Genomic DNA, 27,000 nt, shown 5'->3' on the forward strand with positions numbered 1-27,000 from the left:
AGACGGGTTTATTGAGGATGACATATCGATTTAACAATTATTAAATTGTAATATTTGAACAATCAGAGTCATCACGCCGGAGACGGGTTTATTGAGGATGACATATCGATTTAACAATTATTAAATTGTAATATTCCAACAATCGGAGTCATCACGCCAGAGACGGGTTTATTGAGGATGACATATCGATTTAACAATTATTAAATTGTAATATTCCAACAATCGGAGTCATCACGCCAGAGACGGGTTTATTGAGGATGACATATCGATTTAACAATTATTAAATTGTAATATTCGAAAGATCGGAGTCATCACGCTGGAGACGGGTTTATTGAGGATGACATATCGATTTAACAATTATTAAATTGTAATATTCGAAAGATCGGAGTCATCACGCTGGAGACGGGTTTATTGAGGATGACATATCGATTTAACAATTATTAAATTGTAATATTCGAAAGATCGGAGTCATCACGCCGGAGACGGGTTTATTGAGGATGACATATCGATTTAACAATTATTAAATTGTAATATTCCAACAATCGGAGTCATCACGCCGGAGACGGGTTTATTGAGGATGACATATCGATTTAACAATTATAAAATTGTAATATTCGAACAATCAGAGTCATCACGCCGGAGACGGGTTTATTGAGGATGACATATCGATTTAACAATTATAAAATTTTAATATTCGAACAATCAGAGTCATCACGCCGGAGACGGGTTTATTGAGGATGACATATCGATTTAACAATTATTAAATTGTAATATTCCAACAATCGGAGTCATCACGCCGGAGACGGGTTTATTGAGGATGACATATCGATTTAACAATTATTTAATTGTAATATTCCAACAATCAGAGTCATCACGCCGGAGACGGGTTTATTGAGGATGACATATCGATTTAACAATTATTTAATTGTAATATTCCAACAATCAGAGTCATCACGCCGGAGACGGGTTTATTGAGGATGACATATCGATTTAACAATTATTAAATTGTAATATTCGAAAGATCGGAGTCATCACGCCGGAGACGGGTTTATTGAGGATGACATATCGATTTAACAATTATTAAATTGTAATATTCCAACAATCGGAGTCATCACGCTGGAGACGGGTTTATTGAGGATGACATATCGATTTAACAATTATAAAATTGTAATATTCGAACAATCAGAGTCATCACGCCGGAGACGGGTTTATTGAGGATGACATATCGATTTAACAATTATAAAATTTTAATATTCGAACAATCAGAGTCATCACGCCGGAGACGGGTTTATTGAGGATGACATATCGATTTAACAATTATTAAATTGTAATATTCCAACAATCGGAGTCATCACGCCGGAGACGGGTTTATTGAGGATGACATATCGATTTAACAATTATTTAATTGTAATATTCCAACAATCAGAGTCATCACGCCGGAGACGGGTTTATTGAGGATGACATATCGATTTAACAATTATTAAATTGTAATATTCGAAATATCAGAATCATCACGCCGGAGACGGGTTTATTGAGGATGACATATCGATTTAACAATTATTAAATTTTAATATTCGAACAATCGGAGTCATCACGCCGGAGACGGGTTTATTGAGGATGACATATCGATTTAACAATTATTAAATTTTAATATTCGAACAATCAGAGTCATCACGCCGGAGACGGGTTTATTGAGGATGACATATCGATTTAACAATTATTAAATTGTAATATTCAAACAATCGGAGTCATCACGCCGGAGACAGGTTTATTGAGGATGACATATCGATTTAACAATTATTAAATTGTAATATTCAAACAATCGGAGTCATCACGCCGGAGACAGGTTTATTGAGGATGACATATCGATTTAACAATTATTAAATTGTAATATTCGAAAGATCAGAATCATCACGCCGGAGACGGGTTTATTGAGGATGACATATCGATTTAACAATTATTAAATTTTAATATTCGAACAATCAGAGTCATCACGCCGGAGACGGGTTTATTGAGGATGACGTATCGATTTAACAATTATTAAATTGTAATATTCGAAAGATCAGAGTCATCACGCCGGAGACGGGTTTATTGAGGATGACATATCGATTTAACAATTATTAAATTGTAATATTCCAACAATCGGAGTCATCACGCCAGAGACGGATTTATTGAGGATGACATATCGATTTAACAATTATAAAATTTTAATATTCGAACAATCGGAGTCATCACGCTGGAGACGGGTTTATTGAGGATGACATATCGATTTAACAATTATTAAATTTTAATATTCGAACAATCGGAGTCATCACGCCGGAGACGGGTTTATTGAGGATGACATATCGATTTAACAATTATTAAATTTTAATATTCGAACAATCAGAGTCATCACGCCGGAGACGGGTTTATTGAGGATGACATATCGATTTAACAATTATTAAATTGTAATATTCGAAAGATCAGAGTCATCACGCCAGAGACGGGTTTATTGAGGATGACATATCGATTTAACAATTATTAAATTGTAATATTCGAAAGATCAGAGTCATCACGCCAGAGACGGGTTTATTGAGGATGACATATCGGTTTAACAATTATTAAATTGTAATATTCAAACAATCGGAGTCATCACGCCGGAGACGGGTTTATTGAGGATGACATATCGATTTAACAATTATTAAATTGTAATATTCAAACAATCGGAGTCATCACGCCGGAGACGGGTTTATTGAGGATGACATATCGATTTAACAATTATTAAATTGTAATATTCCAACAAGCGGAGTCATCACACCAGAGACGGGTTTATTGAGGATGACATATCGATTTAACAATTATTAAATTGTAATATTCCAACAAGCGGAGTCATCACACCAGAGACGGGTTTATTGAGGATGACATATCGATTTAACAATTATTAAATTGTAATATTCAAACAATCGGAGTCATCACGCCGGAGACGGGTTTATTGAGGATGACATATCGATTTAACAATTATTAAATTTTAATATTCAAACAATCGGAGTCATCACGCCGGAGACGGGTTTATTGAGGATGACATATCGATTTAACAATTATTAAATTTTAATATTCGAACAATCAGAGTCATCACGCCGGAGACGGGTTTATTGAGGATGACATATCGATTGAACAATTATTAAATTGTAATATTCCAACAATCGGAGTCATCACGCCAGAGACGGGTTTATTGAGGATGACATATCGATTTAACAATTATTAAATTGTAATATTCAAACAATCGGAGTCATCACGCCGGAGACGGGTTTATTGAGGATGACATATCGATTTAACAATTATTAAATTGTAATATTCAAACAATCGGAGTCATCACGCCGGAGACGGGTTTATTGAGGATGCCGATTCGATGAGGCAGTTTCAGGGGGAGTCTAATCACGGTCTCTCAGACACTTCAGGGTCATGTGTTGGTCATGACTAGTGTCCAAACCCACTCTCCTCTCAATTAACAGATAGTGTGATGAATCTGAACAGCCTGAGATCTGGAGTTTACCTCTCCCGCACAAACTCGGCCATCTCTTTCTGCATCTGCTTTCCCTTCAGCTGTTTCTGCAGCAACACCTCGAATCCGGAGACGCCAGCGCTTCCCTGCGGGTCCTTCCTGTCCGCCTGGATGGACAGATAGAAAACACGGGAGGTTTGTTCACAATATTCACAAGCCGAACTAGACCACTACAGATGCTTTATGGGATTCATGCTGTCAGATAGTATAAAGATGTGTCATTTGCACTGTGAGGGGGTGTTTGTGAGGCTTTCTGAAACCATGCAACCGAGTCCTTGAGGTTTTTCAGAGACGTTCTTACCCAAAAATAATCACAGTAGCTCCACTCGTCTGGTTTGAGCAGCTGCTGTTCAGACATGTGCAGTGGAAGAGGGAACGTCACGCAGTTGATCTGCAGAGGGAAGAGAAAGAAAACTCAGAAACTGACTAAACTTCTTCTCCGCTTTAGGAGGACATGCTCTGAACTGACCGATTACAGAAATGCATCATGACCATTAGCTGAGGTCCGGTATCATGGCCGTCATTAACAGCTCATTTGGAAAAATAAACAAGGGAACACAGACACACAATCATCCGTGCTCAAATATAGATTCTACTAGCATTAGTTCAGTCAGTTTGCAGTGTTGGGGGAAGTTACTTTGAAAAGTAATGCATTACAATATTGCGTTACTCCAGTAAAAATAAACTAATTGTGTTACTGTAACGTTAGTCCACTGGACGCAAGTTTAAGATGAACCCAAACACGCCGTGACAGTCACCCCCCCCCCCCCCCCCCTCTATGGGTGGCCCCCGACGCCCAACACAACCACACTAAACAAACAAAAGTCTAGGAGGGCGGTCTTGGGGGAGGGATGGAGGTCCAGGCCCGTGCAGGGGGACAGGACATGGATCTAGGCATGGCAGAGACGGGCCGTGGATAATTTCAGGGAGCCATGGCAGCTCTGGCAGTTCATTGAGCCATGGTGGTGCAGGAAGTTCAGGAGGCCACAGAGGCGTGGCCTTTTCAAGGTACCCATTGCCCTCCCCAAAATATTCTTGGGCGGAGCTAGGGGGTCAGTGGCTGGAGCCGTCTCTGGACTCTGGTCAGTGGCTGGAGCCCTCACTGGACTCTGGTCAGAGGCTGGAGCCCTTGCTGGACTCTGGTCAGTGGCTGGAGCCCTCGCTGGACTCTAGTCCCGGGCTGGAACCCTCGCTGGACTCTGGTCCCGGGCTGGAGCCCTTGCTGGACTCTGGTCCCGGGCTGGAGCCCTTGCTGGACTCTGGTCAGTGGCTGGAGCCCTCGCTGGACTCTGGTCCCGAGCTGGAGCCCTCACTGGACTCTGGTCAGAGGCTGGAGCCCTTGCTGGACTCTGGTCAGTGGCTGGAGCCCTCGCTGGACTCTAGTCCCGGGCTGGAACCCTCGCTGGACTCTGGTCCCGGGCTGGAGCCCTTGCTGGACTCTGGTCAGAGGCTGGAGCCCTTGCTGGACTCTGGTCAGTGGCTGGAGCCCTCGCTGGACTCTGGTCCCGGGCTGGAGCCCTTGCTGGACTCTGGTCAGAGGCTGGAGCCCTTGCTGGACTCTGGTCAGTGGCTGGAACCCTCTCTGGACTCTGGTCAGTGGCTGGAACCCTCACTGGACTCTGGTCCCGGGCTGGAACCCTCGCTGGACTCTGGTCCCGGGCTGGAACCCTCGCTGGACTCTAGTCCTGGGCTGGAGCCCTTGCTGGACTCTGGTCCCGGGCTGGAGCCCTCGCTGGACTCTGGTCCCGGGCTGGAACCCTCGCTGGACTCTGGTCCCGGGCTGGAGCCCTCGCTGGACTCTGGTCCCGGGCTGGAGCCCTCGCTGGACTCTGGTCCCGGGCTGGAACCCTCGCTGGACTCTGGTCCCGGGCTGGAGCCCTCGCTGGACTTTGGTCCTGGGCTGGAGCCCTTGCTGGACTCTGGTCAGAGGCTGGAGCCCTTGCTGGACTCTGGTCAGTGGCTGGAGCCCTTGCTGGACTCTGGTCCCAGGCTGGAGCCCTCGCTGGACTCTGGTCCCGGGCTGGAGCCCTCGCTGGACTCTGGTCCCGGGCTGGAACCCTCGCTGGACTCTGGTCAGTGGCTGGAACCCTCTCTGGACTCTGGTCCCAGGCTGGAGCCCTCGCTGGACTCTGGTCCCGGGCTGGAACCCTCGCTGGACTCTGGTCCCGGGCTGGAGCCCTTGCTGGACTCTGGTCCCGGGCTGGAGCCCTCGCTGGACTCTGGTCCCGGGCTGGAGCCCTCGCTGGACTCTGGTCAGAGGCTGGAGCCCTTGCTGGACTCTGGTCCCGGGCTGGAGCCCTCGCTGGACTCTGGTCAGAGGCTGGAGCCCTTGTTGGACTCTGGTCCCGGGCTGGAGCCCTCGCGGGACTCTGGTCAGTGGCTGGAGCCCTCGCTGGACTCTGGTCCCGGGCTGGAGCCCTTGCTGGACTTTGGTCCCGGGCTGGAGCCCTCGCTGGACTCTGGTCAGTGGCTGGAACCCTCGCTGAACTCTGGTCCCGGGCTGGAGCCCTCACTGGACTCTGGACGTGGACAGGAGACGTTGCTTGGCTTTGGACGTGGACAGGAGATGTCGCTTGGCTCCAGTGTCCAGTGAGAGGTATTGTCAGGCATGATGTACGCAAGAAAGTTATTTTGTCCATGGCGAAAAATGTCCTTTAAGGCAACATCCTTAAATCCCACCAAATGACATAACTCGCAAAAATCTGCCACATAATTTTCAATTGGCCGATTCCCCTGGTGTAGACGTAACAAAGCAACTGCTGGGTCCATTTTGTCAATTTTCAACAACACTGATTCATTCAACAACACTGATTCATTCAGGAACAAAACAGGCGACTCACTTTCTGAGTGAGTCATTGAATCATTCATTCAACAACACTGATTCTTTCAGGAACGAAACAGGCGACTGACTTTATGAGTGAGTCATTGAATCATTCATTCAATAACACTGATCCATTCAGGAACGAAACAGGCTTTATGAGTGAGTCATTGAATCATTCATTCAATAACACTGATCCATTCAGGAACGAAACAGGCTTTATGAGCGAGTCATTGAATCATTCATTCAACAACACTGATTCTTTCAGGAACGAAACAGGCGACTGACTTTATGAGTGAGTCATTGAATCATTCATTCAATAACACTGATCCATTCAGGAACGAAACAGGCTTTATGAGTGAGTCATTGAATCGTTCATCTCGTGATGCTTTATACAGGAGCGATTCACTGCTGCTCGGAGACACTCGTGATTCTGCTGTGGATTCGTTTATGAAAAGCACCTGATCTTGCGACTGAAATGTGAGTTACTCAATATTAACTTGATTATTTACATGTGTATCACTCTCAATCATGGACTTGATTTCATCCGTTTATTGTTGGAGGACGTCTTTCAGAAGTGGAAAAGCCTATTTTACCTTATTTTGATAAAAGGCTCACAGCTGGTCATGTGATGACAACACACCTGCAATCACAGCTTATGTTCGTGCACATTTAAGAGCAATAAACTGCTTGTAATCATAATGAAGTGCCATGTGTGATCTGTGCCTGTACTGTTACTGTACACAGACTCAGTAAACAGTGACTGCTCAAGCGATTGTGTTTCAGAAACAGCTGTTTAACAATTACAGTGGAGCCCGACCAGCTGTGAAAGGACCTTAAACAAAGCAGTATTCAAAACCCTTCAGACCATCTCATACTTGATGCTTTATGTATTTTTCTAGTTTCTTGATTACAAGAAATTGTCATTCTTGATACAGTGATTGCAAAACGTATTTTGACACTTAAAGCACACACACTGTAGGCCTATAACTCTTTAAAGGGTTAGTTCACCCAAAAATGTAAATTCTGTCATTAATGCCTGAGCCTCATGTGGTTGGACACCCGTCAGACCTCCGTTCATCTTCAGACACAAATGAAGATATTTTAGTGTAAATCTGATGCTCTGAAAGGCCTCCATTGGCTCAACTTTACACTCTCAAGACCCTTAAAAGACACTTTTTTTGCCTGGGACCAGAGTCCAGCAATCATCCCCTACGATACATCCAATTCCTGCATTACACCAGTAAGATCAACCCTGCTCTGTGTTTTTTCCAAATTATAGCCACACTTCATTGATGCAAACGGGTCTGTCTCATGAGGAATGTCTCATGCTGACGTGTGCATTGGTGGCAAATGAAAATTCCCCTTGGTTGTCAGCAATGTGCTCACAGCAACACTCCCCATGTTGCCTAATATTTAATTTCTGCTCAGCATTCATATTACGCCAAATGAGGAAACGGACAGAACTGGCCTCATATTGCAACCATTGTCTCACTTCTGGTTTATCTGAAACTGGATTTGATCTGGGTAAACACACAAAGTATGTGCATTGACTGGTTGCACAACGATCTTAAGTTCCTCATGATCCTCACACTAATCCTGTGAGAGAGACTTGTGTAGACGGTGGAGAGATAAAAGAGGATTCAGTGTGTGTTTGCATTGGTTCTCATGACGATAATAAAGTCTGAAACACAGGACTATCTGCTCTCCATGTCACCAAACATCCCAGTTATGTGAAAGGAAGTTCTCTCAATGACAGTGTGTGTGTTTAAATGAAGATAACCTGAAGACTACCTCAGGGCCTTGAAGTAATTCCTACTCGAAGCGAACTGAAAACAGCGGTCAAAGCATCCTTTGTGTGTCAGGAATGCTGGACGGACTTCATCTTAAGCCTGCGTGAAAGGATCTGACGGTCAGCACGGGTCAGTTCATTCCTCTTTTGTCTGCTGGTCTTGAGAGGAATGTGTTGGTGAAAAGACAAAAAGAGCTAACAGTAATCCAGCAGCCATTGGCACTGGCGTCAGATGATTTGATTTGCTGTTTGGTGACCGAAGGTGACAGTAAATCTCCTGACCAATACAGTAGGAGTGCGGAAATAAGCAAAACATCTCATTCTGACCATCATAATGTGGATTTATGAGACAAATCACAGGTTCACAACCACAATACAATGGTGCGTTTCAAGTAAACATTGTGCCATACATCTGAGCAAATCGCTTTGCAAACAAGAACAAATGTAGGCTTGATTCTGATTGGATGGTTGTGGTTTGCTATTGGCTGATCTCATGTGAGTGACAGGTGGCCCCGCCCTCATCCTCAGAGAAGAGAGGAAGGTATTCTGACTCAATAATGATGTGCACTGATAAATCGTTTTGTCTTCGTGCACTGCGAAAAATGCTTTTCTTACTTAGTATTTTTGTCTTGTTTTCAGTCCAAATATCAAAAAAATCTTACATTAAGAAGCATTTACTAGACAAGCAAAAGTTTTTGTCTTGTTTTGGGGGAAAATAACTAAAAATGAAGCGAGTTTTTGCTTAAAATAAGCAAAATAATCTGCCAATGGGGTAAGCAAAATAATCTTAATTCAAACAGAAAACAAGATTATTTTGCTTACCCCATTGGCAGATTGTTTTAGGCAAAAACTCCCTTAATTTTGAGTTATTTTCCCCCAAAACAAGACAAAAACTTTTGCTTGTCTAGTAAATGCTTCTTAATGGAAGATTTTTTAGATATTCGGACTAAAAACAAGACAAAAATACTAAGTAAGAAAAGCATTTTTTGCAGTGTGACTTTAATCACCTTCAGATTTGAGGTCGATATTACAATCTTTTAGCGACGCTTGTGCATGTTCATGGTTCTGTAATGTCGGCTAATGGTCATTAGGGATGGGTATCGAGAACCGGTTCCAAATTACCCAGAACCGGTGATTCGATAAGAAACGTGCATTTTGATTTCGCTTATCGGTCATCAGAGAAGAGATGAAGTTATTCTTATATCATCATAGTTACATTTAAAAAAAAATGTTCCCATTAAGTTATGAAAACATTAAACATTCAGTGGTTATGTGAACGTTTACACTGCACAAAATGCTTTTCTTATTTAGTATTTCTGTCTTGTTTTCGTCTCAATATCTAAATATTCTTAAATCAAGATGCTTTCACTAGATGAGTAAAATGACTTGTTTTTTGCGGTGTACATTTAAAAACCATCAGAGGAACTTTGAGAGAACCTCGCCGAACGTTCTGCGAATGTTCCCTGTTTGCGGGGAAAAGTGAAAGTAATTTTCGCAATCTAAGTTTCAAAAACATCATTAGATGATTTGTTGTGCTCCAGTGTAAGTCGTGGTAACTCTTGAAGAGCTCTTTGTGTCCCGTCAGACAGTGACTCACGTCTGATACTCGTCTGTCCAGATTATTGCAATCATAAATCTCCTACAGTTTGCTCACTCGAGAGCCGCGTTTCGCCACCTCTCTGACTGCATTGCGTCTTATGGACACACTTGGTAAATTTCAGCAAATTGATCAATTGGAGAAGTCCATCACTAATAGTTACGCCTTGTAGTGATTTCAGAATTTTCCAGATCAAAAATTGCTTATTAAAGCCTTTTCCCAACGTTCTGGTCATGTTCATTCTGAAGGGAACTCATCCTTATAAACGGATAAAATATGGGATAATAAAGGGTCATCGTTTTTTTGTTGTCAGGTACAGAATTTTGCTCTTCAGTTCCTCGAAAATAAAGCCAACTCATCCTTTAAAGATGTTCTCAAAATGTTACACTGGAAAAAACGCTTTTCTTTCTTAGTATTTTTGTCTTGTTTTCAGTCCGAATATCTAAAAAATCTTCCATTAAGAAGCATTTACTAGACAAGCAAAAGTTTTTGTCTTGTTTTGGGGGAAAATAACTCAAAATGAAGGGAGTTTTTGCTTAAAATAATCTGCCAATGGGATAAGCAAAATAATCTTGTTTTCTGTTTGAATTAAGATCATTTTGCTTACCCCATTGGCAGATTATTCTGCTTATTTTAAGCAAAAACTCGCTTCATTTTGAGTTATTTACCCCCAAAACAAGACAATAATTTTTATTTGCCTAGTAAATGCTTCTTGTTTTGAGAATTTTTAGATGTTTGGACCAGAAACAAGACAAAAATACTAAGAAAAGCATTTTTTGCAGTGTAGCACAAAAACATTATTTATACAAAAAAGTTTTTTTCTTCTGAAACATTCTCATGATGTTATTCATGTTCTCCTAACGTTTGTACAACCAAGAAATAACGTTTTTCAAACATTTGAAAACGGGACATTTTGGCCTGGTTTGACAGACAGGGCTCAGATTAAACCAGGGTTAGGCCTTAGCTCAACTTTTATAAACATTACTGGTGTGCATCTCGGGACATATTTTCAGATGTGCTTTCAGTTTAAACAGCTCAATAAGGCGTTCTTAAGTCTATCTCATGCCTCGTCTGTGAAACCGGGGTTTAAATCTGCAGAATAAATGTCCTAACTCAATGGGAATGTTAGCAAAACCTTCTGTGAGCTGTGTTTCCCTTCTCTGAGTCTATGCTCGCCTGCATCAGCTCTGATCATCTCTCTCATCCTGGCATCGTGAGTCCGCTGTTGCCATGGCAGCAGAGCATGTGGCGTCTTATTGTGTTGTTTATTGTGCACAAAGACATCGATTACAACAGAAACTCAAAGCGGACACTGGAGAGCCTGCTTCCCCCGGCGGGATGAAGTTTCAACATCGATCTGTAATGATATCAGAATCACTTCATCTCTTCTCTGAGGACGAGGGCGGGGCCAGCTGTCACTCACAGGAGCTCGGCCAATAGCAAACCACAACCATCCCTTCAGAATCAAGCCCCGTCCTACATTTGTTCTTGTTTGTCAAGCGTTTCTCTCACATATGTGACACAATATGTTTGCTTGAAATGCACCATGAATCTCCCGCTGTTTTGTTGTCATGCAGTTTAATCTACAACACACACACACACACACACACACGTTTGTTTTACTCACAGTTACTGTGGATTCACACTCCTGCTTCCTGACGGGGGATGTTGAGCCGGGACTCTGGGAGAAGAGAGAGAGCCGAGTGTCAGACATGCTGTGATTGTGAGAGTTGCTCTCTATAATCTGTCATCATGAGGAAGAGGAGGAAGAGGAGGAGGAGGAAGAAGAGGAAGAGGGAGGGATGATGAGAGAGCGGAGAGAGAAGTCCCTTCGTTCTCTTCTCTTTCATAGATGATATCTGCTGCATCTTTAGTGAACGCTCAGGTGAAGTGTGTCATTTCCCAAACACTCCCCTGCTTTTCTATTGGATGGACGAACTGATAGTCCCGCCCCCAAACCCACGCTATTGGTTGAGCTGATGTTGCTGTGTTGAGAGGCATTTTCGGGGAATCAGCCAACGGATGGCTTGCTGATAGTTAGTCTTGCATAGCCCGATCACAGCTGATGGCCACTCAAACAGGACCAGAGCCATCCCTGACCATCACTGGAGGAACTGAGACGCTCCACAGCTCAGAGGCTGCAGGTGGAAGATCATCAAACCCCTAAAGAACACTATTATAAACACGGCTCGTTTCCAGGCGGATTGAGGAAAGTACTGGTGTGTCAGATCAGAGTAGAGTTTGGGTTTGGGTTGTTTTATCACATCGGTTGGGTTGTTTTATCCCAGCGGTTGGGTTGTTTTATCCCAGCGGTTGGGTTGTGTTATCCCTGCGGTTGGGTTGTTCTATCCCAGCGGTTGGGTTGTTTTATCCCAGCGGTTGGGTTGTTTTATTCCAGCGGTTGGGTTGTGTTATCCCAGCCGTTGGGTTGTTTTATTCCAGCGGTTGGGTTGTTTTATCCCAGCGGTTGGGTTGTTTTATTCCAGCGGTTGGGTTGTATTATCCCAGCGTTTGGGTTGTTTTGTCCCAGCGGTTGGGTTGTTTTATCCCAGCGGTTGGGTTGTGTTATTCCAGCGGTTGGGTTGTGTTATCCCAGCGGTTGGGTTGTTTTATTCCAGCGGTTGGGTTGTTTTATCCCAGCGGTTGGGTTGTTTTATCCCAGCGGTTGGGTTGTGTTATCCCAGCGGTTGGGTTGTGTTATCCCAGCGGTTGGGTTGTTTTATCCCAGCGGTTGGGTTGTTTTATCCCAGCGGTTGGGTTGTATTAGCCCAGCGTTTGGGTTGTTTTATCCCAGCGGTTGGGTTGTTTTGTCCCAGTGGTTGGGTTGTGTTATCCCAGCGGTTGGGTTGTTTTATCACATCGGTTGGGTTGTTTTATCCCAGCAGTTGGGTTGTTCTATCTCAGCGGTTGGGTTGTTTTATCCCAGCAGTTGGGTTGTTCTATCTCAGCGGTTGGGTTGTGTTATCCCAGCGGTTGGGTTGTATTAGCCCAGTGTTTGGGTTGTTTTATCCCAGCGGTTGGGTTGTTTTGTCCCAGTGGTTGGGTTGTCTTATCCCAGCGGTTGGGTTGTTTTATCACAGCGGTTGAGTTGTTTTATCCCAGCGGTTGGGTTGTTTTTTCCCAGCGTTTGGGTTGTTTTATCCCAGTGGTTGGGTTGTTTTATCCCAGTGGTTGGGTTGTTTTATCCCAGCGGTTGGGTTGTTTTATCCCAGCGGTTGGGTTGTTTTTTCCCAGCGTTTGGGTTGTTTTATCCCAGCGGTTGGGTTGTTTTATCCCAGCAGTTGGGTTGTTTTATCCCAGCGGTTGGGTTGTTTTATCCCAGCGGTTGGGTTGTTTTATCCCAGCGGTTGGGTTGTCTTATCCCAGCGGTTGGGTTGTTTTATCCCAGCGGTTGGGTTGTCTTATCCCAGCGGTTGGGTTGTTTTATTCCAGCGGTTGGGTTGTCTTATCCCAGCGGTTGGGTTGTGTTATCCCAGCGGTTGGGTTGTTTTATCCCAGCGGTTGGGTTGTGTTATCCCAGCGGTTGGGTTGTTTTATTCCAGCGGTTGGGTTGTATTAGCCCAGCGTTTGGGTTGTTTTATCCCAGCGGTTGGGTTGTTTTGTCCCAGTGGTTGGGTTGTGTTATCCCAGCGGTTGGGTTGTTTTATCACATCGGTTGGGTTGTGTTATCCCAGCGGTTGGGTTGTTTTATCACATCGGTTGGGTTGTTTTATCCCAGCAGTTGGGTTGTTCTATCTCAGCGGTTGGGTTGTTTTATCCCAGCAGTTGGGTTGTTCTATCCCAGCGGTTGAGTTGTTTTATCCCAGCGGTTGGGTTGTTTTTTCCCAATGTTTGGGTTGTTTTATCCCAGTGGTTGGGTTGTTTTATCCCAGTGGTTGGGTTGTTTTATCCCAGCGGTTGGGTTGTTTTTTCCCAGCGTTTGGGTTGTTTTATCCCAGCGGTTGGGTTGTTTTATCCCAGCGGTTTGGTTGTCTTATCCCAGCGGTTGGGTTGTTTTATCCCAGCGGTTGGGTTGTCTTATCCCAGCGGTTGGGTTGTTTTATCCCAGCGGTTGGGTTGTCTTATCCCAGCGGTTGGGTTGTTTTATCCCAGCGGTTGGGTTGTCTTATCCCAGCGGTTGCGTTGTTTTATCCCAGCGGTTGGGTTGTTCTATCCCAGCGGTTGGGTTGTTTTATCCCAGCGGTTGCGTTGTTTTATCCCAGCGGTTGGGTTGTCTTATCCCAGCGGTTGGGTTGTTTTATCCCAGCGGTTGGGTTGTTTTATCCCAGTGGTTGGGTTGTTTTATCCCAGCGGTTGGGTTGTTTTATCACATCGGTTGGGTTGTTTTATCCCAGCGGTTGGGTTGTTTTATCACAGCGGTTGAGTTGTTTTATCCCAGCGGTTGGGTTGTTTTTTCCCAGCGTTTGGGTTGTTTTATCCCAGTGGTTGGGTTGTTTTATCCCAGTGGTTGGGTTGTTTTATCCCAGCGGTTGGGTTGTTTTTTCCCAGCGTTTGGGTTGTTTTATCCCAGCGGTTGGGTTGTTTTATCCCAGCGGTTTGGTTGTCTTATCCCAGCGGTTGGGTTGTTTTATCCCAGCGGTTGGGTTGTCTTATCCCAGCGGTTGGGTTGTTTTATCCCAGCGGTTGGGTTGTCTTATCCCAGCGGTTGGGTTGTTTTATCCCAGCGGTTGGGTTGTCTTATCCCAGCGGTTGCGTTGTTTTATCCCAGCGGTTGGGTTGTTCTATCCCAGCGGTTGGGTTGTTTTATCCCAGCGGTTGCGTTGTTTTATCCCAGCGGTTGGGTTGTCTTATCCCAGCGGTTGGGTTGTTTTATCCCAGCGGTTGGGTTGTTTTATCCCAGCGGTTGGGTTGGTGTCTGTGGCCGTTAAAAAGACACTTTATTCACGGGTTTATTTTACTGAGCAAACAATTATAGTTACAATGATGTTTCTGAATGTAAAAACCACGCGAACGTCATAAGTTGACCTCAGACAACAGTATAAAAAAATGTAAAAAGCCAGTTCATGACACCTTTAATGAAGTAAACAACGTCCACAGCAGTGTAGATATGCTCATATTGCAAAATATGCTATGCGGTATTACAGCAGTAGAACAAGCTCCTGACTGGTGGAAAGCAAATACCACATAGCATATTTTGCAATATGAGCATCTCTACACTGCTGTGGACGTTGTTTACTTCATTAAATGACGTTTGTGTGGTTTTTGCATTCAGAAACCTCATAATGAATCAGTAATAGGCTATTTTCTGCCTTGGTTTTGAGGCTCTCTGAAGAACAGTTGGTTTTGATGGGCGTGCCGCACTGAAGACTGAAGTAAACGCCCACGGCTAGGATTGGATAAGATTTGCATATTTAATGAGCTTCAGCTCCTCTCAGTACATGTGGGGATTGTTTTGAAAGCATCTGGAGAAACGCTCACAGGACTCGCAAAATATCTTTATCAAACTAATGATTCATCTCTCATCCACCCGCGACTGATTGGAATGTTGTCGCCCGATCAGTGAATATAACCACGAACTGTACACACACACACACACACACACGTGCGTGTGCAAGAAAGGAATGTTATTTCACTATTTAAGATAGCCCGTCGGCAGGCTGAAAATCACACAGCCCAGGACGTTGGGCTTTTAAAAAAGTCAAGTCCGAGTCTGATCCCGAATGAACCAATAACAGCTTCTCCAGCCTGTGAGCGCGTGCTAAGGTGTGTAATCAATAGATATCAAACCATCTATAACAATGCAATACTAACACATATAAACACGTTTTCCTCACATCCGTGTGTTGCAGCGTCCCTGTCAGATCCAGAAGCACAGCGTTGTGTTTTAATCTCAATATGTCTGCAGATCCAGTCTCCACCTGTGTCTTGTTTACAAACGAATCCGCGGTTAAATGAAGCGAACAAACGCAATGTCTTACACACGTGAGCTGGAATCGCATGTTTATCGCTCGGTAGCACAACCCGTTTAGCTCCACGAGTCAGTGGGCGGGGCTAGAGGCGGAGCTTCTGCGTTCTATAACGATAATGATCGACATATTCTGAGATCTCTCGTTTGCTGGGCCTGGTGTCAATAAAAGCTTTTCTTTGACTAACAAGGACGTTTTCAGCTCTGAAACTTACAGGATATTCTCATGTCACGATTAACTTTCATTTATCAAAGGCTCAAAGGAAAGTTGATTTCTCAGTTCATCACCCCTTTAATGGGTATTCGGCTTCGGATTCGGCAGATTCTTAGCCAGTGGATTCGGTATTCGGCCCAAAAATCTGGATTCGTGCATCCCTACTGTAAATATCATCAGTTTGCGTTAAGGACCCATCAGAGTTTGATGACAGAACTTGGCATTTCATAGAATCTGAGCTTGACTCTGCACTGAATGTTGTTTTAATGGATGGAGATTAGCTGAGAGATGGGCCGTACCTGTCGATCTGTGCTGGCCTTCCGCACGACTGCATGTTCGGTCTGATGCAACGGGCTGCCATTAGCATGAAATCCATTCACTGCGGGAAGAACACGTGAGATTTGATTCAGAGAAGATCTTATCCTCTCACAAGGTTATTTAACAAAGACAAAGCACTAGAAATTGAGTACAGTGTGTTTGTCACAACATCAGTGCCTTGAAAGAATAATTCTCTCAAAAATGAAAACCATCACTGTGAAGAATCTCAGGCGTGGCTCATTTAAGGGAGTGATGGACATGTTTCCTCGGTCCATGTGCAATGACACTCATTTCTCTTGAGTCATAATTTAATTTGCTTTATGGCGTGCTGTCCACACGCTGGACACTACTATCCTGTCCATCTGTCATTGAGATGTGCGGGTAGACATTGTAAAATGCTGATAGCCGGTGCAAATCAAATCAAGAGTACTAAACCGAGCTCAGTTGGGCTCTCAGGACGGAGGTGCGGACAGGAGATGCTCCATTAGCTGATCCGGGTATGGATTGGGGAGGATCTGTAATGGGGTCCAAAAGTCTGAGACCGCATCGCCAGTCTGGGATTCATTTCCAGAACGCGTTTTAAGGCAAATGAAACTGTCCTAGGATCTAGGGGGTGGTGTTTGTGAGCCTCAATCATTAAAGGGTTAGTTCAGCCAAAAATGTAAATTGTGTCATTAATGACTGAGCCTCATGTGGTTGGACACCCGTCAGACCTCCGTTCATCTTCAGACACAAATGAAGATATTTTAGTGTAAAGCTGATGCTCTGAAAGGCCTCCATTGGCTCAACTTTACACTCTCAAGACCCTTAAAAGACACTAAAGACTAAAGTTACAAAGTCCATCTCACTACAGCGGCTCTACAATAACTTTATGAAGACGAGAATAGTTTTTGTGCACAAAAAAACCCTAAATAACGACTTATATAGTGATGACCGATTTCAAAACACTGCATCATGAAGCTTCGAAGCGTTATGAATCAGTGAGTCGATTCAGCGGTTCGGAGCGTTATGAATTAGTGAGTCGATTCAACGGTTCAGAGCGTTATAAATCAGTGAGTCGATTCAGCGGTTCAGAGCGTTATGAATCAGTGAGTCGATTCAGCGGTTTAGAGCGTTATGAATCAGTGAGTCGATTCAGCGGTTCAGAGCGTTATGAATCAGTGAGTCGATTCAGCGGTTCAGAGCGTTATGAATCAGCGAGTCGATTCAGCGGTTCAGAGCATTATGAATCAGTGAGTCGATTCAGCGGTTCGGAGCGTTATGAATCAGCGAGTCGATTCAGCGGTTCGGAGCATTATGAATCAGCGAGTCGATTCAGCGGTTCGGAGCGTTATGAATCAGCGAGTTGATTCAGCGGTTCGGAGCGTTATGAATCAGCGAGTCGATTCAGCGGTTCGGAGCGTTATGAATCAGCGAGTCGATTCAGCGGTTCGGAGCGTTATGAATCAGCGAGTTGATTCAGCGGTTTGAATCGCCAAAGTCACGTGATTTCAGCAGTTTGGCGGTTTGACACACAATCCGAATCATGATTTGACTCACTGATTCATAATGCTTCGAAGCTTCATGATGCTGTGTTTTGAAATCGTCATCACAATATAAGTCGTTATTTAGGGTTTTTTTGCGCACAAAAACTATTCTCGTCTTCATAAAGTTATTGTAGAGCCGCTGTAGTGAGATGGACTTTGTAACTTTAGTCTTTAGTGTCTTTTAAGGGTCTTGAGAGTGTAAAGTTGAGCCAATGGAGGCCTTTCAGAGCATCAGATTTACACTAAAATATCTTCATTTGTGTCTGAAGATGAACGGAGGTCTGACGGGTGTCCAACCACATGAGGCTCAGTCATTAATGACACAATTTACATTTTTGGGTGAACTAACCCTTTAACTTGACTATCTCACACTCCTTTCTGCTGATCTGTTATGAAGATTTATCAACAATATTGAACGAGTTTATAGTGACTCACTCTCTAACATGTTGAGTCCCAATCTCATGTGAATCTGGTTTATGTCCATCTGTCCTACTAACTGGGAGCGTTCTCAGAACTTTAGCAGAATGTGTGTAAGTTCTCGGGTCTTTACTAAGGATACCTGCAGGTAGAGAGTGCTTGTGTTTGACGGGTGTTCTCGGGGTTCCCGGGGTGCTGGACGGCCTCTCCCATGTTGTCTCTGAAAAGCAAGAGCAGAATCAAACCTTCATCTTCTGTAGGGCAGGAAATGCTCAATACACGTAACTGATAACGTAATGCAGAATGCGGCCATATCAGACCCGTCCAATCCAAACCAGTCTCAGTAAACGCCTGTAGCCTTGAGCCAATGTCTTCTTGTGTCATCTTTGGATGTTAAATCAAATATCCCTCACTGCAGTTGTTACTGTATTTTATATATTATTATAGAAATATCTTATATGTTATCTTATATATACCTTAGCAACTACCCAAAACACCATAGCAACAGCATAACATTACCAAAGCAATCAACCAGCATTATCTATTAACCATGTAGCAACATCTTAACAACGACTAGGGACACCCTAGCAATCACCCAGAATACCCAACCGCATAGCAACATCCCAAAATACCTTAGTTACAACATAGCAACTCCCTAGCAACCACCGCAAATACCCTTGCAATTGCATAGCAGCAGCACCCTTAAAATCACCCAGAACACCCTAGCAACCACCCAGAATACTCAACTGCATAGCAACATCCTAGCAACCACTCAGAATAACCACCCAAAATACCCTAGCAACCATATAGAAACATCCTAGCAACCAGCCAAAATATCCTTGCTACTGCATAGCAACACCCTAGCAACCACCCAGAATACCCAATTGCATAGCAATATCCTAGCAACCATTTAGAATAACCAACTGCATAGCATTATCCTAGCAACCACTCAGAATACCCTAACAACCACCCAGAATACCCAACCGCATTGCAACATCCCAAAATACCTTAGTTACAACATAGCAACTCCCTAGCAACCACCACAAATACCCTTGCAATCGCATAGCAGCACCCTTAAAATCACCCAGAACACCCTAGTAACCACCCAGAATACTCAACTGCATAGCAACATCCTAGCAACCACTCAGAACAACCACCCAAAATACCCTTGCAACCATATAGAAACATCCTAGCAACCAGCCAAAATATCATTGCTACTGCATAGCAACACCCTAGCAACCACCCAGAATACCCAATTGCATAGCAATATCTTAGCAACCACTCAGAATAACCAACTGCATAGCATTATCTTAGCAACCACTCAGAATACCTTAACAACCACCCCGGATACCCAACCGCATAGCAACATCCTAGCAACACCCAAGTAACCACTCAGAATACCCAACTGCACAGCAATATCCTAGCAACCACTCAGAATACCCTAACAACCACCCAGGATACCCAACAGCATAGCAACACCCAAGCAACCACCCAGAATACCCAACCGCACAGCAACATCCTAGCAACACCCAAGTAACCACTCAGAATACCCAACTGCACAGTAATATCCTAGCAACCACTCAGAATACCCTAACAACCACCCAGGATACCCAACAGCATAGCAACATCCTAGAAACCACCCAGAATACCCAACTGCACAGCAACAGCCTAGCGACCATATAGAAACATCTTAGCAACCAGACAAAATATCCTAGCAACCATATAGAAACATCTTAGCAACCAGCAAAAATATTCTAGCTTCCTGTATAGCAACACCCTAGCAACCACCCAGAATACCCAACTGCATAGTTACACGCAATCAACCACTCAGAATACCCAACTGAATAGCAATATCCTAGCAACCACTCAGAATACCCAACCGCATAGCAACATCCCAAAATACCTAAGCTACCACATAGCAACTCCCTAGCAACTACCCTGAATACCCTTGCAACTGCATATCAACATCCTATCAACCTTCTAACAGCCGCCCAGAATACCCAACTGTACAGCAACACCCTAGCAACCACCCAGAATACCCAACTGCACAGCAACACCCTAGCAACCACCCAAAATACCCTAGCGACTATATAGAAACATCTTAGCAACCAGACAAAATATCCTAGCTACCATAAAGAAACATCTTAGCAACCAGACAAAATATTATAGCTACCATATAGCAACCCCCTAGCAACCACCCAGAATATCCAATTGCATAGCAACACCCTAGCAACACCCAAGGAACCACTCAGAATACCCAACTGCATAGCAATATCATAGCAACCACTCAGAATACCCTAACAACCATCCAGAAACCCAACTGCATAGCAATATCATAGCAACCACTCAGAATACCCTAACAACCACCCAGAATACTCAACTGCCTAGCAACATCCTAGTAACCACCCAGAATACCCTTGCAACTGCATATCAACATCCCATCAACCTTCTAACAGCCGCCAGAATACCCTAGCTTTCCACAAGGAAAGACCCCAGCAACCACCCAAAATAACCTAGCAACCATATGACAACACCCTAGCAACCAGCCTTCAAACTTTGAAACTAATTGAAACCTTCAAGCTTCAAACGTCATTCTGGCCATGCTTTCTCAAGCCAATGTCTTGACACTGTATATTCTTACTGTATTTCTCCTTCCCAGGTAAACCCAGTAGATCACATCCCATAATAAAGAGTGTGATATGATGCAGTGAATGAGGTTCAGAGAATCCCCTACAGTTTCATGATCTCCATGATTGGACTGATTGAACTGCATTGTAATCCTGATCCTGCTTGCATAATTCTCAACATGTATATGCAATTGAGAAGTAATAAACAGCCGGACAAACATCTGAAACGCCAGTTACTAAGCAACAAGCATCTGAGAAGCTGATTAGTGTAATTATTGAGTTAAACGAGGCCTGAGTGCTTGGACAAGGCTCACTCTAACCCGGTTTCTGTCCTTCATCTTTAATTTACCACCATCTGCTCTGCTCACAGCCACTGCTGTTCAACACAACTCTGAGCAAACACACCAGTTGTAAAGTTGTAAATAACTGAGGAGTAATTGATGACGGGCCGTCAAATTATTAGTAAATAATGCACACGAGGAGGTAATCCTGAAACTAACTCATTGGGCGGAGTGATATGGAACTGTAATGCGGCTCAAAACATGCCTGGAACTACTTTAGCCGCCTTAACGACGCCTGGTGCTCTTTTTTTGATCACCTTTTTTTTTGTATCATATATTTTAGTAATTATCATAAATTAGGTATCATTCGAAAGCTTACGAACTCAAAATTCACCCTGTGAAAACCGTTTTGAAATTGGACATTGCGTTACCATGGAAACGGTACTCTAAATTCTTAGAGGGCGGTTTCATGTTTCGTATTACAACATTTATTTTAACGACTTTATAATCAAAATCTTTTCTAATCTTGACAAAACACATATCGTCGGAAAGGTCTGAGTCTCAAGGTTACATATTTGGTGACTGTTTTGTGATATTTGGACAGAAATTTACAGGAAAATACATAAAAAAACAATCAATGGAATTTCAATGACACCCGGTGGATGCTTTTGGTACAGCGGCTAAACAACATCTCATGGGGACTTCAATTTTTGTGATATCAACTTCAAATTTGGAACACAACTTGTTTAGACATATGGCTTTGATTTTATAGTAATTTTGGATTAAACATTTTTTGTAAAATATATATTTTATATAAAATAAAAAATATTTAGTACAGTATTTTTTATTTACAGTAAATTTAAACTTCCACAACTTTTTGTTTTTTATTGCTTTCACTTCAGCAATAATCTGCCGAGTGTCTGCTTTAAAACAAGACCAAACTTACGTATATATTCCAAAGCATTCTTGAATTACAGCCCTTTAAGTTTGGATAGTGCATTTTCATGTGTATTTTTAAAATAATACTTGTAATACTTGGTGTAATACTTATAATACTTAAAGTATAATGTAGATAGGGGAGAGTGGGGGGATTTGTGTAAGGGGGGAAGTAGTTAAATGGGTCGTGTTAAATTTAAGTAATACATTTGGCATGTGCTTTATAACAGAGCCTCAACGGGTGCAGGATTGTTTTGTCCCCAAAATTTCCGCAGTCGCAAAGCAGTGATTACCATCTTAACTATAAAATAACCTAAACAATTACACTCGCAACAAATACATGCGCAGAATACACACACTTTCTGCTTAAAACAAGCCTAAAATGCAAAATAACAAGACCAATTAAGGATAGTAAGAATTATTTTCAACCACAAAAGTAAAAATAAGTCATTTATATAGCCTAGTATAAACTTGTGAACATTAAAATATTAAATACAATTATAAAATGTAATATTTATGTTGTTTTATTTTTGTAATGTGTTTATAGTCATATTAACATATTGTTTTGAACTGCTTGTTATTTACAATGGTTACTATTAACTTTTTGTGGGTGCGGTGAATTGTATTAAATCCAGACCAAAAATCCTAAAAATCAAACTAAATCATAATAATTATTAATGTTAATAATAATATAGGGAGCCCACAACTACAACAACAAAAACAACAAAAACATTCAAAAATGTATTTTCCCTGTTTTTTATTTAAAAGATAATAGCAGATGAGATTTTAGTGATATTTTGACCACTCATTAGGAAATGTCCACAGTTTCCATTTCAGAAATCTGGTCTCCTTTAGTTAGCATGATGTTAGCTCTTAACTGCTGGATTATGCTAGTTTTTCAAACCTGTGGGTCTGGGGTGATTTGTGCCAAAGGGTTAGGGTTAAGTTGTGCCATGTAAGAAGTCAGTGGATGGAAAGCCCATCTTCACATTTAAAGAAAAGACCCGATCCAGACCACCTAGACCACCAAACCCAATCAGTCACTTTATTCTCATACGCTACACAATCCACACACAGCGTTCCAGGTCAATGCCTTTTTGCCTGAAATGATTCACAAATATCAAATATTGAGTATTTCAGTTTTCTGTGTTTTCCCAAAGACTCATTCCAGCAGTTTAATAGAGGGACGATATCTAAATAAAGCCATTTTATATTGAATGTGTCTTGCTTTCATATAGCATTACAGTTCATAACAATAAAATTTTTTCTGTTTTACTCCAGAAATCACTGGCACAATTTACCCCAACGTATTCTCCCCAAAGGCACAACTTACCCCGCACCAGGGGCAAGTTGTGCCACGAGACCACCCAAAAGCTATATTTCTGAAACAATTTATTCCAGATCCAAAGTTATTGTTCTCACAAACTGGCACAACTCACCCCACTTTCCCCTACTGCAAAACAAAATTAAATGTGCATGTACAACTTGGGCATACACAGTTACAAAAATCAAAAAAATTACAAAAAAAGTATACTTTGGCCTTTAGAACGTTGTCAACCAATCAGATTCAAGCATTCAACAGCCCCATAGTATAAGACAAAATTATATTATATATTATGTTATTATATATAGTTTGTTTTCAAGAGAATACTATTTTGTCTACTTTCAAGTTTACACATGTGACCTTGGACCACAAAACCAGTCATAAAATTCATTTGAAATTGAGATGTATACATCAAAAAAGCTGAATAAATAATCTTTCCATTAATGTGTGGTTTGTTATGATTGGACAATATTTGAAAATCTGGAATCTGAGGGTGCAAAAATATCTAAATATTGAGTAAATCTCCTTTAAAGTTGTCCAAATGAAGTCCTTATTACTACTAATAATACATTTATGATATGAACATTTACCAAATATCTTCATGGAACATGATCTTAATATCCTGATGATTTTTGGCATAAAAGAAAAATGTATAATTTTGACCCATGCGATGTGTTGTTGGCAATTGGCACAGATGTGAAATTTACAAGCAAGTGAGAATAGTTTAAAAATAAGTAAACCCTTCCGAAGTGTGTCCGAGTGTTTCCTGAAGAGCTGAGCGTTACCTGAGATGATCTGAAACTAGTCTATTTATTCATCATGTGTTCCCCAGCCACTAAAGCAAACCACTACAGCTGTGAAGAGGAAGGAAACCACACACACACACACACACACACACACACACACATGCGCGTTACCATGGCGATCACACAAAACACAACAACCCTCTGTTTAATCGGCATGAGCTTCAACACAACACCACAAACTACAAACTGACCGCAGGAGCTGAAGCGATTCCAGTGAAGTGGCGTCAGTTTGTGAATGAGTAACTAACTAAAGATTAGTTAATAAAGTCCTGGTAATCATTAATCTGGCTAGACTGGATTAGGACAGCGAGACGACATTCCAGTTTCTGTTACTGAGACTGTGTAGGATTACTGTAACTGCTCGAGATCTTTCACAACTCGAGCGGAGGAAGCGTGGAAATGGAGACCATCAGTCAGAGAATCCGTCATGTGGGTGCTCCGTCGAATGTGTTCATTATTAAATGTCAAGCACCTTAATATAAAGCTTTAAGTGGCCTGTATAGGGTGACCACCATCAAACAAACCAAATGTGGGACGATTACTAAGTTTGTGTGGGACAATGTGGGACATGTTACCAACACTAAAGCATAACCTGAAACTGTTGTATAATCTTAAATTCAACATCACTGAGCCCAAAGGCAGCAGGCATCATGCAGATAACTACTTTTGAAACAGTTCTGCCCACGTGCAACTAAAATCCAACTAAATAAATAATGAAAAAATAAAACATAAAACAACATGAATTTAAAATGTATTAATTTATATAGCCTACAGAATTATCCATTCGTTTTCTGACATGGAACGAATCACCGCTCCACATTTTGATTGACAGCCGTCACAACCTACTAGTGACCGTGTTTACTCCTTTCCTTTCAACCATTGGATAGGATTTAAAAAACGGCTGTTTTATTTGTGTAAGGCGGGATGTTACGTCTGACGAAGCGCTATTAAATATAGGTGAAAAACAATGAGGCAAAAATAATATATAAAATGCTTTCTTAAAAAGGCAAAAGAACGCATGCATGTTTTCTCAATATGATCATTAAAAACCAACAGACTGATGAAAATGCGGGACATTTTCTCAATATGCGACATGCGGGACAAGGGGTGAAAATGCTGTGCGGTACAACACAAAGCGGGACGGGTGGTCACCCTAGGCCTGTAGTAGGAACGTCTCTTCCACCCTGTCTCTTCCTACCTGCCGAGGGAGTTTTCCTCGGTCATCACCACTGCCGTTTATATTCCACCACAGGCAGACACGGGGCTGGCTTTATCTGCCCTCCATGATGTGACCAGCGGCTTCATAAACAAACACCCCGACGCTGCTTTCATCGTCGCGGGTGATTTTAACAAAGCTAACCTAAAGAAAGTATTGCCAAACTTTCACCAGCATGTCTCCTGTCCCACACGAGGAGCAAACACACTGGATCATTGCTACTCTCCGTTTAAGAACGCCTACAAAGCTCGTTCACAGCCAGCTTTTGGCAAATCGGACCATGCCGCCATTTTCCTCACACCGGAATATAAACAAAGGCTCGTTCAAGAGCCCCCGGTGAGGAGGGAAGTCAAACGCTGGTCATCCCATTCAGAGATCACGCTACAGGCAGCTCTTGATGACGTCGACTGGGACATGTTCCGCGCGAGTTCTGAAGACGTCAGCGAGTTCACAGAAGTGGCGCTCTGCTTTATTAACACACTGACAGAGCAAGCCACACAAACAATAACTATAACGTCCTTCCCTAATCAGAAACCGTGGGTGGACAGTTCAATTCGCACTGCAGTAAACTCGCGCACCACCGCTTACAATGCCGGTCTCCTAACGGGGGATATGAGGGAGTACAAAGCTTCATGTTACGCCCTCCGGCGCGCCGTTAAAGCCGCAAAACTCCGCTATAAAGACCGAGTGGAATCTCATTTCCAACTCAACGACTCCCGGCGGATGTGGCAGGGACTGAGAACCATCTGTGCTTTTGGAACTAAATCCTCTGCAGAGGTGAGAGCTGATCCGTTGCTGGTGAACGAGTTAAACTCTTTCTACGCTCGCTTTGATGGTAATCGCGGCAGCGCGACTCCGGCGAGTGACGCGTCAGAGAGAGTCCCTCAGAGCAGCAACGGTCACGTGATCTCTGTCTCGGAGGACGAGGTTCGGAGGGCACTCAAACGTGTGGATGTCAGGAAAGCTGCTGGGCCGGATGGTATTTCAGGTCGTGTTCTGCGGTCCTGTGCTGATCAGCTCGCAGGGCTCTTTACATCCATATTCAACGAGTCCCTTGCTACATCTGTTGTCCCCACCTCCTTCAAACGATCCTCCATCATCCCTGTACCTAAGATCAGTAAACCCTCTTGCCTAAATGACTATCGTCCAGTGGCTCTCACATCTTTAGTCATGAAGGTCTTTGAAAGACTCATTAAAAACAACATTTGCTCCTCCATTCCTGACACTTTGGACCCTCTTCAGTTTGCCTATCGTCCCAATAGATCGACTGAAGATGCCATTTCTCACGTCCTTCACTCCTGCCTCACTCACATCGACAGCAAAAGTGGGAACTATGTCAGGCTGCTATTTATTGACTATAGCTCAGCCTTTAACACCATAGTTCCCATTAAGCTAACACACAAACTCCTGGATCTAGGCCTGAATTCTTCTCTCTGCCTCTGGATTGAAGATTTCCTCACTGGCAGACCCCAGGCGGTGAGAGTAGGCCAGTTCACCTCCACCTCCATCACCCTGAGTGTTGGAGCTCCACAGGGCTGTGTGCTGAGTCCCCTGCTCTACTCTCTCTACACCCATGACTGTTTGTCCACACACAGCTCCACCTCCATCATCAAGTTTGCTGATGATACTGTTGTCCTGGGTCTCATCTCCAACAACAATGAGACGGCATACTTGGACGAAGT

At 43.0% G+C, this 27,000-nt stretch overlaps 1 protein-coding gene across 2 annotated transcripts in view; it reads right to left on the bottom strand.

Annotated features, from left to right (window-relative positions):
• Positions 1-27,000, bottom strand: part of gas7b (growth arrest-specific 7b) — a 90,212-nt gene that overhangs the window by 35,936 nt on the left and 27,276 nt on the right. For both annotated transcript variants that reach the window (XM_079845446.1, XM_079845445.1), the window contains 5 exons: positions 18,271-18,348; positions 16,167-16,246; positions 11,376-11,429; positions 3,843-3,932; positions 3,533-3,648 (listed from right to left, as the gene is read on the bottom strand). In XM_079845446.1, the coding sequence (XP_079701572.1) occupies positions 3,533-3,648; positions 3,843-3,932; positions 11,376-11,429; positions 16,167-16,246; positions 18,271-18,348 (418 nt within the window). The remainder of the gene's footprint in view (positions 1-3,532; positions 3,649-3,842; positions 3,933-11,375; positions 11,430-16,166; positions 16,247-18,270; positions 18,349-27,000) is intronic.

This window comes from Gobio gobio (assembly GCF_949357685.1).
Source record: "Gobio gobio genome assembly, chromosome: 20".
In the NCBI taxonomy this organism is placed as follows: Eukaryota; Metazoa; Chordata; class Actinopteri; order Cypriniformes; family Gobionidae; genus Gobio; species Gobio gobio.